We start from the raw sequence: 13,668 nt of genomic DNA, 5'->3' as shown, positions 1-13,668 counted from the left end.
TTAGTATTAGCATCATGTTATGCTTTAGCTATTGAAAAATAGCAGATCTACAAGCTCATAGCGCTTGTAGGCTTGTAGGTCTGCTATTTTTGAAAAATCGACTCTTTAGATTCTGATCTCGTGTCAGACTCAGAATGGGTTATAATCAGACCAGTGTGTGTGCAGCGGAAACCTCGTATGAATCTGATCTCAGGTCAGAATGGGTTAATACCCAACTAATGTGGGTGAACATGGTGTGAACATGGTGTTACCGCGAGCGGTGACGTTCCACAGCTGTTTTACTCTCCGTGGAACGTGTCTGCCTCCGTTCAGTTATAGGAGCAGTTATACGTAATTACATCGTTACCATATACCGTAGGGAGGAAACCTTGTAAGTCCAAAAGCGTTCGTTATTATTTTGTTATGTTCTTCCATATATTCTTCAAAATCGTTCATTCATCATTAATAATAATAATAATAATAAAAAAAAATTGTATAGCACCTTTCATGACATCAAATGCAGCTCAAAGTGCTTTACAGAACAATGGAGAATAAAAGAAAAGCAAGGCAACGACAAAAAACAAGCAGTAATGCAATACAGTGAGGACAAAAAATAATAAAAGACCAATTAAAAGCAATGTTGTAGAAGTGGGTCTTGAGCTTTGCTTTAAAAATGTCCCATAACGGCTATATTTGTCAGGATTCAAATTCAAACGTAGCCAAAATAGCAGATCTACAAGCTCAAAATCAAGGCAATATACTTACATACCTTCATAAAGACTGTTGGTGTTTTAACCCATTCTGAACGGGAACCCCTTTTGGTGTAAGCATCATGTCGTGCTTTAGCTATTGAAAAATAGCAGATCTACAAGCTCATAGCGCGCCACCGAGTGGCGCGCTACGAGCTTGTAGGTCTGCTACTTTTGAAAAATCGAAGAACGACTGTCATTTTTAGAATCTGATCTCAGGTCAGAATGGGTTGATCAGACCAGTGTGTGTCCAGTGGAAACCTCGTATGAATCTGATCTCAGGTCAGAATGGGTTCATCAGACCAGTGTGTGTCCAGTGGAAACCTCGTATGAATCTGATCTCAGGTCAGAATGGGTTAACCTTTTCGTAATAAAGTATACCTTGATTTTACGATCTCTCATCATGGTTGTTCTCTCGTCTTTCTCTTTTATGATACTTATTTGCTCATCTTGCACCTGTACTGGGCCACTGTACTGTGCTGTACTGTACTGTGCTGTGCTGTGCTGTGCTGTGCTGTGCTGTGCTGTACTGTACTGTACTGTACTGGGCCACTGTACTGTACTGTACTGTACTGTACTGTACTGTACTGTACTGTACTGTACTGTACTGTACTGTACTGTACTGTACTGTACTGTACTGTACTGTACTGGGCCACTGTACTGTACTGTACTGTACTGTACTGTACTGTACTGTACTGTACTGTACTGTACTGTACTGTACTGTACTGTACTGTACTGTACTGTACTGTACTGCACTGTACTGTACTGTACTGTACTGTACTGGGCCACTGTACTGTACTGTACTGTACTGTACTGTACTGTACTGTACTGTACTGTACTGTACTGTACTGTACTGTACTGTACTGTACTGTACTGTACTGTACTGTACTGTACTGGGCCACTGTACTGGGCCACTGTACTGTACTGTACTGTACTGTACTGTACTGTACTGGGCCACTGTACTGTACTCCACTGTACTGTAATGTGCTACTGTACTGTACTGTACTGTACTGTACTGTACTGTACTGTACTGTACTGTACTGTACTGTACTGTACTGTACTGTACTGTACTGTACTGTACTGGGCCACTGTACTGTACTGTACTGTACTGTACTGTACTGTACTGTACTGTACTGTACTGTACTGGGCCACTGTACTGTACTGTACTGTACTGTACTGTACTGTACTGTACTGTACTGTACTGTACTGTACTGTACTGTACTGTACTGGGCCACTGTACTGTACTGTACTGTACTGTACTGGGCCACTGTACTGTACTGTACTGTACTGTACTGTACTGGGCCACTGTACTGTACTGGGCCACTGTACTGTAATGGGCTACTGTACTGTACTGTACTGTACTGTACTGTACTGTACTGTACTGTACTGTACTGTACTGTACTGTACTGTACTGTACTGTACTGTACTGTACTGTACTGTACTGGGCCACTGTACTGGGCCACTGTACTGTACTGTACTGGGCCACTGTACTGTACTGTACTGTACTGTACTGTACTGTACTGTACTGTACTGTACTGTACTGTACTGTACTGTACTGTACTGTACTGTACTGTACTGTACTGTACTGTACTGTACTGTACTGTACTGTGCCACTGTACTGGCCACTGTACTGTACTGTACTGGGCCACTGTACTGTACTGTACTGTACTGTACTGTACTGTACTGTACTGCACGGATGTAAAGATTCCTTCTGCAAAATGGAATCCCAATTCTGAATACACAGTAAAAGGGGGAGTGTGAGTGGTATTCTTTTAGTTAAATGAAGTATTCCTGCATCTATATTCCCATAGTGATCATTGCTAATAGACTAGACAGTGTCTGTTCAGTAACAACAGGGTCCATATGGTTCTTTATACCCAGACCATTCCCCTGCAGGCTGGTCCGAGAATATGGTTCTTTATCCCATTCTGACCTGAGATCAGATTCATACGAGGTTTCCACTAGGACACACACTGGTCTGATTAACCCATTCTAAAAATGTCAGTCGTTCTTCGATTTTTCAAAAAATTGCAGACCTACAAGCTCGTATCGCGCCACTCGGTGGCGCGATATGAGCTTGTAGATCTGCTATTTTTAAATAGCTAAAGCATAACATGATGCTGACACCAAAATGGGTGCCCGGTCAGAATGGGTTATACCCAGACCATTCCCCTGCAGGCTGGTCCGAGAATATGGTTCTTTATACCCAGACCATCCTCCGGGCTGATTCCCAGAATGCACTGCAGCTGTACAATCTGCACGGAACAAGTGTCTTAATTGGCTAAAGCCACTGGCGGGCTAATCCAATGTGCTCTGTTGAATCTCCCCCATGGGCGCGTCGTGCATCGTATAACACACACTAGGAACTGGCTGAATAATATTATATAGTACAGCGCTGTAGACAGCCTCCCAAATATAACCCATTCTGACCTGGGATCAGATTCATACGAGGTTTTCCACTGGACACACACTATGGTCTGAATAACGAGACCCAAATGTGAAATGAAGCAGTATTAAAGTCCACAACATCGCCCTAAATCTTCTTTCTATTTTTCCGAGCATTTTTGTTTTATGGAATGCAGGATTACATCACGAGGAAAAGCATGACAAAACCCCATTTGCCGAGCACTTTTATTCTGTTAACCCATTCTGACCTGAGATCAGATTCATACGAGGATTCCGCCGGACACACACTGGTCTGATGAACCCATTCTGACCTGAGATCAGATTCTAAAAATGTCAGTCGTTCTTCGATTTTTCAAAAATAGCAGACCTACAAGCTCGTATCGCGACACTCGGTGGCGCGATATGAGCTTGTAGATCTGCTATTTTTAAATAGCTAAAGCATAACATGATGCTGACACCAAAATGGGTGCCCGTTCAGAATGGGTTAAAGGAGAAGTTCAATTTAGTAGTTTGTTTTGTCATATTCCTGACCGGATTATAATTCGATGAGGGAGGGGTCTCCGGTAGGCAACCCCATCTCACACAAATGTGGCCAAATAGCATGGAATTGCAATTCCTATACTGTACACATACACGCATATAGAAAACGCCAAAATCCTACTGTTTTGACCATGACCGAGCGTGGTTTTCACGCAGTACTGTAAGTTTCACCGTGGCTGGGGGTGAGTTCGGGGTTTGACATTATTTACTATTCTGCAGGGCTGACCTCGATTAGTCGAATAGTCGACTAATCGATCGGAACGGGTCTCAGTCGACTGACTGACCACCTCTCAGTCGATGTTCACAAAATATTATTGTATTATTCCACTAGGTCTGTGGGGGACATAAACACATTTTGAACATGCTTTCTGACTGTTTCTAATCAATTTCCAGTGTGCATGTGGTGTCTGCCTGCTGTGTGGCAATGTGCCACCGCCTGTGACTTGAATCGCACAGTGCGCTGGCCTGATAAGACTCCAGAATCTCAATCTCACCTGCTGTGCTCAATCTGGCTAATGACAAGCCTCTCAGTCCATGATCGGGGGGGGGGGGGGGGGGTGCTCATTCGACTATCAGTCGACTAACAGCAAATGTATTCATATTTTAGGTTTAGGTTTATTTATTTAGCATGTAGTACAAAAAATAGACAATAACATATCAGAGAACAAAAAATACAATGCAAGGAAAGGAAGAAGCCAGAAGGCTTATATGGAATCCTTTCCTGTAGGAAGAGGTCATTGGTTTAAAAGATTAAAAAGTTAATAAAGAACAGTACATAAGTCTACAAGTTGGCAAAGGGGGGCAGCTGTGCAGTAAAGAAATAAAAACAGACTGCACAAAAAACAGAAATAAACAATTACAACAACAAACACACAAAAGAAAATATAACGCATCAAGGTAAAACATGTAATCTACAGAGAGGAAGAAATAAGATATTTCTTTAGATGTTTTTTTGAATATTGGCAAGGATAATGAGGATTTAAGTGAAGCATCTAGGGAGTTCCATAGACGAGGGCCTCTAAATTTGATGAAAGATTGATGTTTGGACGTGCGACAATAGAATAGGGTCATTCAAAATGATCTCTTTGCCTTGTGGGGTAGGAGTGAATGTCAGAAGTAACATGGAATAAATTGTGAAAAGAAGACGGAATGTCTTGTATGCATTTTCGACATAATTTCGACTATACAAATCCTTAGTCGGGGACAGCTCTACTATTCTGTCCATTTTAGGGTTTAGCCCATTCTGAACGGGAATCCATTTTGGTGTTAGCATCATGTTATGCTTTAGCAGCTATTGAAAAATAGCAGATCTACAAGCTCGTAGCGCGCCACCGAGTGGCGCGCTACGAGCTTGTAGGTCTGCTATTTTTGAAAAATCGAAGAACGACATTTTTTTTAATCTGATCCTGGGTCAGAATGGGTTAATCAGACCAGTGTGTGTCCAGTGGAAACCTCGTATGAATCTGATCTCAGGTCAGAATGGGTTAGCGGCGCATCAGTGAGTGCTGGACCTACTGTAGGTACCTGGCTTTGTCAGGTTGTAATGTTTTGTCGTAACTTTACTGCCGATGTGCCAAAGAGAAATGTATCCATTTAATGGACAAATAAAGTTTTCTTTATCTTTATCTTTAACCCATTCTGAGATCAGATTCTAAAAAATGTCTTCTATACATCCTGACAGTTTTCTGAAAAAGCTATGTTTCTATGTCAGTCGTTCTTCAAATTTTTCAAAAAAAGTAGCGGACCTACAAGCTCGTAGCGCGCCACTCGGTGGCGCGCTATGAGCTTGTAGATCTGCTATCTTCAATAGCTCAAGCATAACATAATGCTAATACCAAAAGGGTCATTGTCTATGGGGAGGATTTCAGTGGCATAAGTGGGGATCTTCTAGGCGTTTATGTACAGTTTACGGAATTGCAATTAAGTCCTATTCTAAAACGGGTAGTCCCAATACTCGATTCTGATTGGCCGGTTACCGTCACGTGACCGGTGTAAATTCCACCGATAACCCACTCCTTCAATCACTTTATATATCATTCGCAGCTGATTCCAGCTGTACTGGGGAAGGGGGAAGCGCTTGATTGCCTTACAAACACATGCCGTGCGGGCGTCTAAGCACCGCCCCGGCTCATATTATGACTGTGAATGTGTGGCTCCAGGCAGCCCCGCAAAGACATCAAGCTCTATTCTCCCGTCACATAGCCGTATACTTGCCGAGCACAACAAGGAAGTGATGTGGCTCGCTCTGCAGTGGCGCAAAGCGTAGCTACTTTTGTGAATTCAATGGTTTTATTAGGTTAATATTGCTATATGTTTGTAACCGTTTTAGAAAAGCAATAAGCCACTCGATAAATAATAATTTATTCACACACAAAAGAATTCCAGAAACATGTCTTCTTCTCGAGGTTTTAACGGGGCGGGAACCCCTTTTGGTTTTAGCATTACAGTAGGTTATGCTTTAGCTATTGAAAAATAGCAGATCTACAAGCTCATAGCGCGCCACCGAGTGGCGCGCTATGAGCTTGTAGGTCTGCTATTTTTGAAAAATCGAAGAACGACTGACTGACTGTCATTTTCAAACAGACATTTTTAGAATCTGATCTTAACAAAGCCGTGGCAAAATATCCCCTCTAATACCTCTCTATATACTTGTTGTTGCCTCATTGTTGTTGTTGGTGGTGGTGTTGTTATGGTGTTATTTCTGTATAGGTGCTCGCTGCAAAATAAACAGCTGACCGAAGCAGCAGCGATAATTACCGTGAGCTCCTCCGAGCATCTGACCCAGCAGAACAGAAACAGGGCTCTGCTCCAATCAAACCTCGTCTCTCCAGAGAGGCCAATAAGTTCTGTGTGTGTTAAAAAGTCACACAACTTATTATCACTATCGCAATATTCATTACAACTATACACGCATTAACTCATTCTGAACGGGAACCCCTTTTTAGTGTTAGCGGCATGTTACGCTTTAGCTATTGGAAAATAGCAGATCTACAAGCTCATAGCGCGCCACCGAGTGGCGCGCTACGAGCTTGTAGATCTGCTATTTTTGAAAAATTAAATAACGACTGACATAGAAACATAGCTTTCTCAGAAGACTGTCGGGATGTAGAAGACATTTATAGAATCTGATCTCAGTTCAGAACGGGTTAAAATGCATAATGTATGTATTCCACGGTTGCCCTTTGACCTGTATAGGGAAAACAAACAGAACTTCATCAACGGTTCCATACAGGCAGCTCACCTGCAGGGTGAGCTTATATTGTCTTTTGTGTGTTTGTTGTATTGTTTATTTCCGTTTTTTGTGCAGTCTGTGTTTTCATTTCTTTACTGCACAGCTGCCCCCCCTTTGCCAACTTGTAGACTTATATGTACTGTTCTTTATGAACTTTTAATCTTTTATTTAAACCAAGGATTCCAAATAAGCCAGCAATTTTTTTGTACTACGTGCTAAATGAATAAACCTAAACCTAAACAGGGGAGCTAGGTTTACTGTAAGTTTACTGTATAGGTTTACCGTAGGTTTACTGTATAGTTCAGAGCTTTTATTTTCTGCTGATATCAACATCTTGAATCTGCATGGCGAGCGGGATCCATGCAGCTTTTGTGTGTGTGCGCAGTGTGCACATGTCTAACTCTATTACTATATGATGGATGCGTGTGTGTGTGCATGCATGACGTGTGCTCGCATTGTGTGTGTGTGTGCGTGCGCAATTAATGCTGAGGACAGTACGTGGTTACCATCCCCCCCCCCTTCCTTTAACCCATTCTGACCTGAGATCAGATTCTAAAAAATGTCTGTTTGAAAATGACAGTTTTCTGAAAAAGCTATGTTTCTATGTCAGTCTTTCTTTGATTTTTTTTCAAAAATAGCTAAAGCACGACATGATGCTAACGCCAAAAGGGGTTCCCGCCCCAAAATGGGTTAACTCTTTGTAATTAGGTCAGTACCACGACCGAGTATAGCACTGCAAACTGCAACTCAGCACACACACACATCGGCTTGTTTGTACAGTACAGTGCAGTGTACTGTACACGCGCTGCACGCGCGGCGTTGTGTCCTGTATGTGTGTTTCTGGGACAAAAGCCAAAGTAAGGTAGTGTAACGGCGTCTTTTTTTCTGCCTCGGGAGACGTGATTTAGGGTCATTATTCTTCGTCACATTCTCCGTCATTTATACCATCCCTCTCGCTTTTTCTTCTATTTATGACTCTCTCTCTCTCTCTCTCTCTCTCTCTATCTCTCAATTTCAATGACGGTACGTCTTGTCTTGTCTTTGAAACGTTACAGCGATGGCAGATTGTCGCATTGTGACACGAGGCCCCATTTATCATGCTTTATATAACTCATACCTGCAGCGTTATATGCTGTCATGTGTCATCAGCACCATTGGTGGCTTTAAGAACATGATCTATTTAATGTAGAGGACATGCTGTAGGAAAGGAAAGGTACTATGTTTACCCAGGGTAACTGGAATAAGGAAAGGAAAGGTACTATGTTTACCCAGGGTAACTGGACTAAGGAAAGGAAAGGTACTATGTTTACCCAGGGTAACTGGACTAAGGAAAGGAAAGGTACTATGTTTACCCAGGGTAACTGGACTAAGCTCAACAACTTGTTTACAGCCAGGCCCTGCTCATAGAACATTTCATGGTAGGGGTTCAATGCCTTGCTCAAGGGCACTTCAGCGGTGGTAATTTTAACGTGCCGGTCCGGGGATACGAACTATAGCGACCTTCTGATATCAAGACCGCTCCGCAAAACGTTCGGCCACCGCTGCCCCTAATTTAATAAAGTGATGTAGCCTATGTGTATATATGTATATAAAGTAGTCTCTACTAAAAGGAGACAAGTTCAGTTCAGTCTGTGCGGCGTCACCAGTCCTAGTTCTTTTCTTTTTTTTTTATCCCACGATTTTGTAACCCATTTTTCACCCCTGTGTCAATCATCTAATGTGATCCTGGGCTCTACACACCCTCCACCAAACTAGTCCCCATATATGGGGGACAAGGGGAGACCAACCTAGTCCCCATATATGGGGGACAAGGGGAGACCAACCTAGTCCCCATATATGGGGGACAAGGGGAGAGCAACAGACTTGAACTCATGCTTCCTTCATGCCCGAGTGTCCAAGTCGCTCCTTTACACCTGACAGGGGGGAGTTTCCATGGTTGGACGTAGCGCGTGGAAGGATCACGTTATTCCAACCAGTTCCTTTCCCCTCCATCAGGCGCCCCGGTTGGCCAGGGGGAGGCAGTATAGAGACCAGTTCCTTTCCCCTCCATCAGGCGCCCCGGCTGGCCAGGGGGAGGCAGTATAGAGACCAGTTCCTTTCCCCTCCATCAGGCGCTCCGGCTGGCCAGGGGGAGGCAGTATAGAGACCAGTTCCTTTCCCCTCCATCAGGCGCCCCGGCTGGCCAGGGGGAGGCAGTTTTCAGTCCTAGCTCTTGTTCAACGGTCTAATTGTGGACGAGTAGAAACTGTTCCAGAGTCTATAGGTGCTGCTCTTGATGGTATAGCGTTTGCCCGGCCGTGGGGCGTGGGAAGTGGTTTGAACAGGCTATGGCTGCTGGGGGTGATGGATGTCCCTGATAATGGGCATAGCATCCTATAGCATAGCATCCTAGCATAGCATCCTAGCATAGCATCCTATAGCATAGCATCCTATAGCATAGCATCCTATAGCATAGCATCCTATAGCATAGCATCCTAGCATAGCATCCTATAGCATAGCATCCTGTTTGTCTTGTTTATCATCAGCCTCCCAATAGCTGTATCATTAGGAGGTTTGCATCCACCTCTTGGGAAGGTATACTGCTATGCGATAGATCTTATATCCTCCTCATGGACTATAGATCTATAGATCTATCCTCCTTATATGGACCACACCGTAAACCCCTCAGTGGTATAACTTATCCATTTGTAACTCTTGAGAAGTGTACAGATAATAGCCAAATCGTCACCTTAACCTAACGGCCCATTTGATTACATTTGTACATTCTCAGAGTTATAAATACAAGGGGCATACTGACTATATACAAGCTATATGCATCTATTTCTCTCATTTTGTTTATTGGTGAAAAACTGCAGATCTTAAGGCTAAAACATGGCAGGCTGTCGACATTATAGCACATCGTGGTTTAAGCCATTCTGAACGGGAACCCATTTTGGTGTTAGCATTATGTTATGCTTTAGCTATTGAAAAATAGCAGATCTACAAGCTCATAGCGCGCCACCGAGTGGCGCGCTACGAGCTTGTATAGGTCTGCTATTTTTGGAAAAATCGAAGAACGACTGACATGTTTAGAATCTGATCTCAGGTCAGAATGGGTTAATCAGACCAGTGTGTGTCCAGTGGAAACCTCGTATGAATCTGATCTCAGGTCAGAATGGGTATAAGCTTAGCCTGCCATTCTTTTCACCTGCAGCCTACTGTATATATACAGTAGGAGCACAGACTACAACATCGTCCTAATGGGCTCTTTACGTCCCTTTATCACTGATCATGAGGACTTTATGAGGACGATAATCAAATGACACTGACCATCCTCTGTATCGCTCCTTTAACCTCATGCCATCTGGACAGAAGATACAGCCAACCCTGCCATGGAAAAAAGGTCCGTTTTAGTAGGAGTTTTGTCCCCTCAGCCATCGCGGCATTAACCCATTCTGACCTGAGATCAGATTCATACGAGGTTTCCGCCGGACACACACTGGTCCTGATGAACCCATTCTGACCTGAGATCAGATTCTAAAAATGTCAGTCGCTCTTCGATTTTTCAAAAATAGCAGATCTACAAGCTCATATCGCGCCACTCGGTGGCGCGGTATGAGCTTGTAGATCTGCTATTTTTCAATAGCTAAAGCATAACATGATGCTAATACCAAAATGGGTTCCCGTTCAGAATGTGTTAAACAAACTGCCACCGCCGATAGGATGGTTCTGTACAAAGTGTACAGTATGATAGGATGGTTCTGTACACAGTGTACAGTATGATAGGATGGTTCTGTACACAGTGTACAGTATGATAGGATGGTTCTGTACACAGTGTACAGTATGATAGGATGGTTCTGTACACAGTGTACAGTATGATAGGATGGTTCTGTACACAGGGTACAGTATGATAGAATGGTTCTGTACACAGTGTACAGTATGATAGGATGGTTCTGTACACAGTGTACAGTATGATAGGATGGTTCTGTACACAGTGTACAGTATGATAGGAAGGTTCTGTACACAGTGTACAGTATGATAGGATGGTTCTGTACACAGTGTACAGTATGATAGGATGGTTCTGTACACAGTGGGGACCTCATGTTTTGTTTTTATATTGTCTTGGTGTTACGCCAACGCTCTGTGTTGTTTTTGATGTGGGTGTGAAGACAAATATCCTTCGGGACGATAAAGATTATTATTATTATTATTATTATTATTACACTGTAGACCAACAATGGGACTGTAACTCTTACGTACGGGTCCATTTGCTACCATTTGGACACTCTCAGAAGGCCCTATTTTTTTTTTTTTACTATTTTGAAAAACATTTTAAACTAGTTCAAATCTACAATGAATCTACAAGCTCACAACGTGTCGATGCAGATCCTTGGTGATCCTTATCCCATGATTCTGACCTGAGATCAGATTCATATACGAGGTTTCCACTGGACACACACTGGGTCTGATTAACCCATTCTGACCTGAGATCAGATTCATAATGAGGTTTCCACTGGACACACACTGGTCTGATTAAAAAAAGTGTGCGTTATTGCTATGTGTGTGTGTGTGTGTGTGTGTTTGTGTGTGTGTAAATGGTAAATGGTGCATTTATATAGCGCCTTTATCCAAGGCGCTTTACAGAGATTGTGCATTACATTCACCCATTCATACACCGATGGCAGCGGAAACCATGCAAGGCACCAACTAGCACATCGGGAGCAATTAGGGGTTCAGTGTCTTGCTCAAGGACACTTCGACAGTAACTCTGGGGGAGTCCGGGTTCGAACTGGCAACCTTACGGTTACCATCCAGGCACTCTAACCCTGAGCCACCGCCGTGTGTGTGTGTGTGTGTGTTCCATCTCCGTGTGTTGGCCTTAACCCTCCGTCTTCTCCACGTGGTTCGAGCACGTGTCCATGCTGGTGATCCTGCTGAACTGTGTGACCCTGGGGATGTTCCAGCCCTGCGAGGACGTCACCTGCCAGTCCGACTGGTGCCTGGTCCTACAGGTGGGTGGCCATTTTAAGTACAGTATACTTGACTATATGTTACTTCCACACCACAGTACACTACACGGCACAATCCTCAATACTTATGGTCCCTTATGGAGTATTTTACAAGTAAGACGCGCAAACACGGGAAGCGAACGCAGCTCGTAAATGGCAATAACAATTAGAATAAATTACATACTTTTTTAAGGTTTTCTTTTTTGTGTTTTTTAAAGATTTTATTTTTAAGTTAAGTTTTTTTTAAGTTAAGTGTTTTTAAAGTTTTTTTTTAAGTTAAGTTTTTTTGTGTTTTTTTAAGATTTTATTTTTAAGTTAAGTTTTTTGAAGTTAAGTGTTTTTAAAGGTTTTTTTAAAGTTAAGTTTTTTCTTTTTCATTTTAAGTTAAGTTTTTTTTTTAAGTTAATTTGTGTGTGTGTGTGTGTGTGTGTGAGTGAGTGCGTGCGTGTGTGTGTTTTGTGCAGGGGGGCAGTCAGCCAGATATTTCGTGAAGCCTCATTTGAAATCGGTAGTTCATATAATGGCCTGTTGTGGCGCTGGACTGGACCCAAAAAGCCCCATAGCTCCATAGAGGCCCATGTATTTTGGCCCAACTTCACCTAGACTGTATTACCTTAATAAACATGGTCATGAATACTTTCTTCTTCCAGTCACTAGTTTAAAGTCTAATTTCTAATGTCATAATATTCTTTTTGGAAAATTATGGTCCCATTAATTAAAAAAATGACCATAAAGAAAAAAAACCATCGCGTATGTTCTGAGGGGCGTGGCTACCATTACAGTCTATGATCGGGATTCCCCTCCCACTCGAGTCAAAATAAAAACCAACGGAGAAGAAGGGGGGAAGTCCCGCCTCGTTGTCTGGGCAGCCAATGACCAGCTGGTATACAAAACGGAGCCAGCCAATGGCCAGCTGGTACCAAAGATGGCGACTTACATCAGGAATTAGCATATTATTACAGGCTTCATTTTACGTTCATGTTAGACCCGGGGAACGCTTTGTCCATATTTTTTACAGTCTATGGTTTTGTGTGATACAGCTGCGCCCTCTGGTGGCGGGCGGGTGGTGTAACAGCGGGACAGACAGACAGACACACACACAGACACACAGACATGATCTGCAGGGTCTCATAGTTAGTGCTCATTGCATTCTCCTTTAAACCGTTGCACTCACCCAGCGGATGGCTGCTCATGTGGCTCAGAGGAGCGCGTGGGAGGCCATCTGTTAGGGATTAGAAAATGCCTTGCTCAGGAATACATCGACACACAGCCCACGGGGGGTGGAACCAGTGACCCTCCGGTTCCCCAGGTGACCTCTGTACGAAGCTCAGCGACAGAAAAACGCTCCATTTGATTACGTTTGTCTACTAACAGAGTTACAAATGAGGATTGTATTGTGTACCATGATCTCAGACACTCCCCTCGCCTTGGTATATCAGCGCTGCAGAGGCTGTGAGGTTTTAATTAAAGGGACACTTCACCCTTTTTGCAAAAAAAATATATGTTAATGACGTTTAGAAGCTTTCGATCACTTTCCTGGGGGTATTTATGTGTGTAATATGTGGTTTTAGTTATTTTAGATTGTAGCAGTGAGCCTGTTGTCTCTGATGTCATGGACACTGGTCTCACTACCTTCCTGGACTACAATTCCCATAATTCTTTGGTGCACTGCTCCTCCTTGCGGATAGGGGGAGAGCTGTCTTACTGAGACAACATGTAGTCCAGGAAGGAAGTGAGCCCAGTGTCCATGACATCAGAGACAACAGGCTCACTG

At 43.2% G+C, this 13,668-nt stretch overlaps 1 protein-coding gene across 1 annotated transcript in view; it reads left to right on the top strand.

The window, feature by feature from the left end:
- Nucleotides 1–13,668, top strand: part of cacna1ha (calcium channel, voltage-dependent, T type, alpha 1H subunit a) — a gene marked incomplete at its 3' end in the record, with an annotated part of 325,861 nt that overhangs the window by 105,134 nt on the left and 207,059 nt on the right. Inside the window, exon 2 of the mRNA XM_083779213.1 lies at nt 11,786–11,897. Within this exon, the coding sequence (XP_083635339.1) occupies nt 11,786–11,897 (112 nt within the window). The remainder of the gene's footprint in view (nt 1–11,785; nt 11,898–13,668) is intronic.

The sequence above is a fragment of the Protomyctophum parallelum genome (assembly GCF_964188405.1).
Source record: "Protomyctophum parallelum genome assembly, chromosome: 13".
NCBI classification, from domain to species: domain Eukaryota; kingdom Metazoa; phylum Chordata; class Actinopteri; order Myctophiformes; family Myctophidae; genus Protomyctophum; species Protomyctophum parallelum.
The sequence above is the reverse complement of the archived record's forward strand: the minus strand, read 5'-3'. Positions and strand labels throughout refer to the sequence as shown.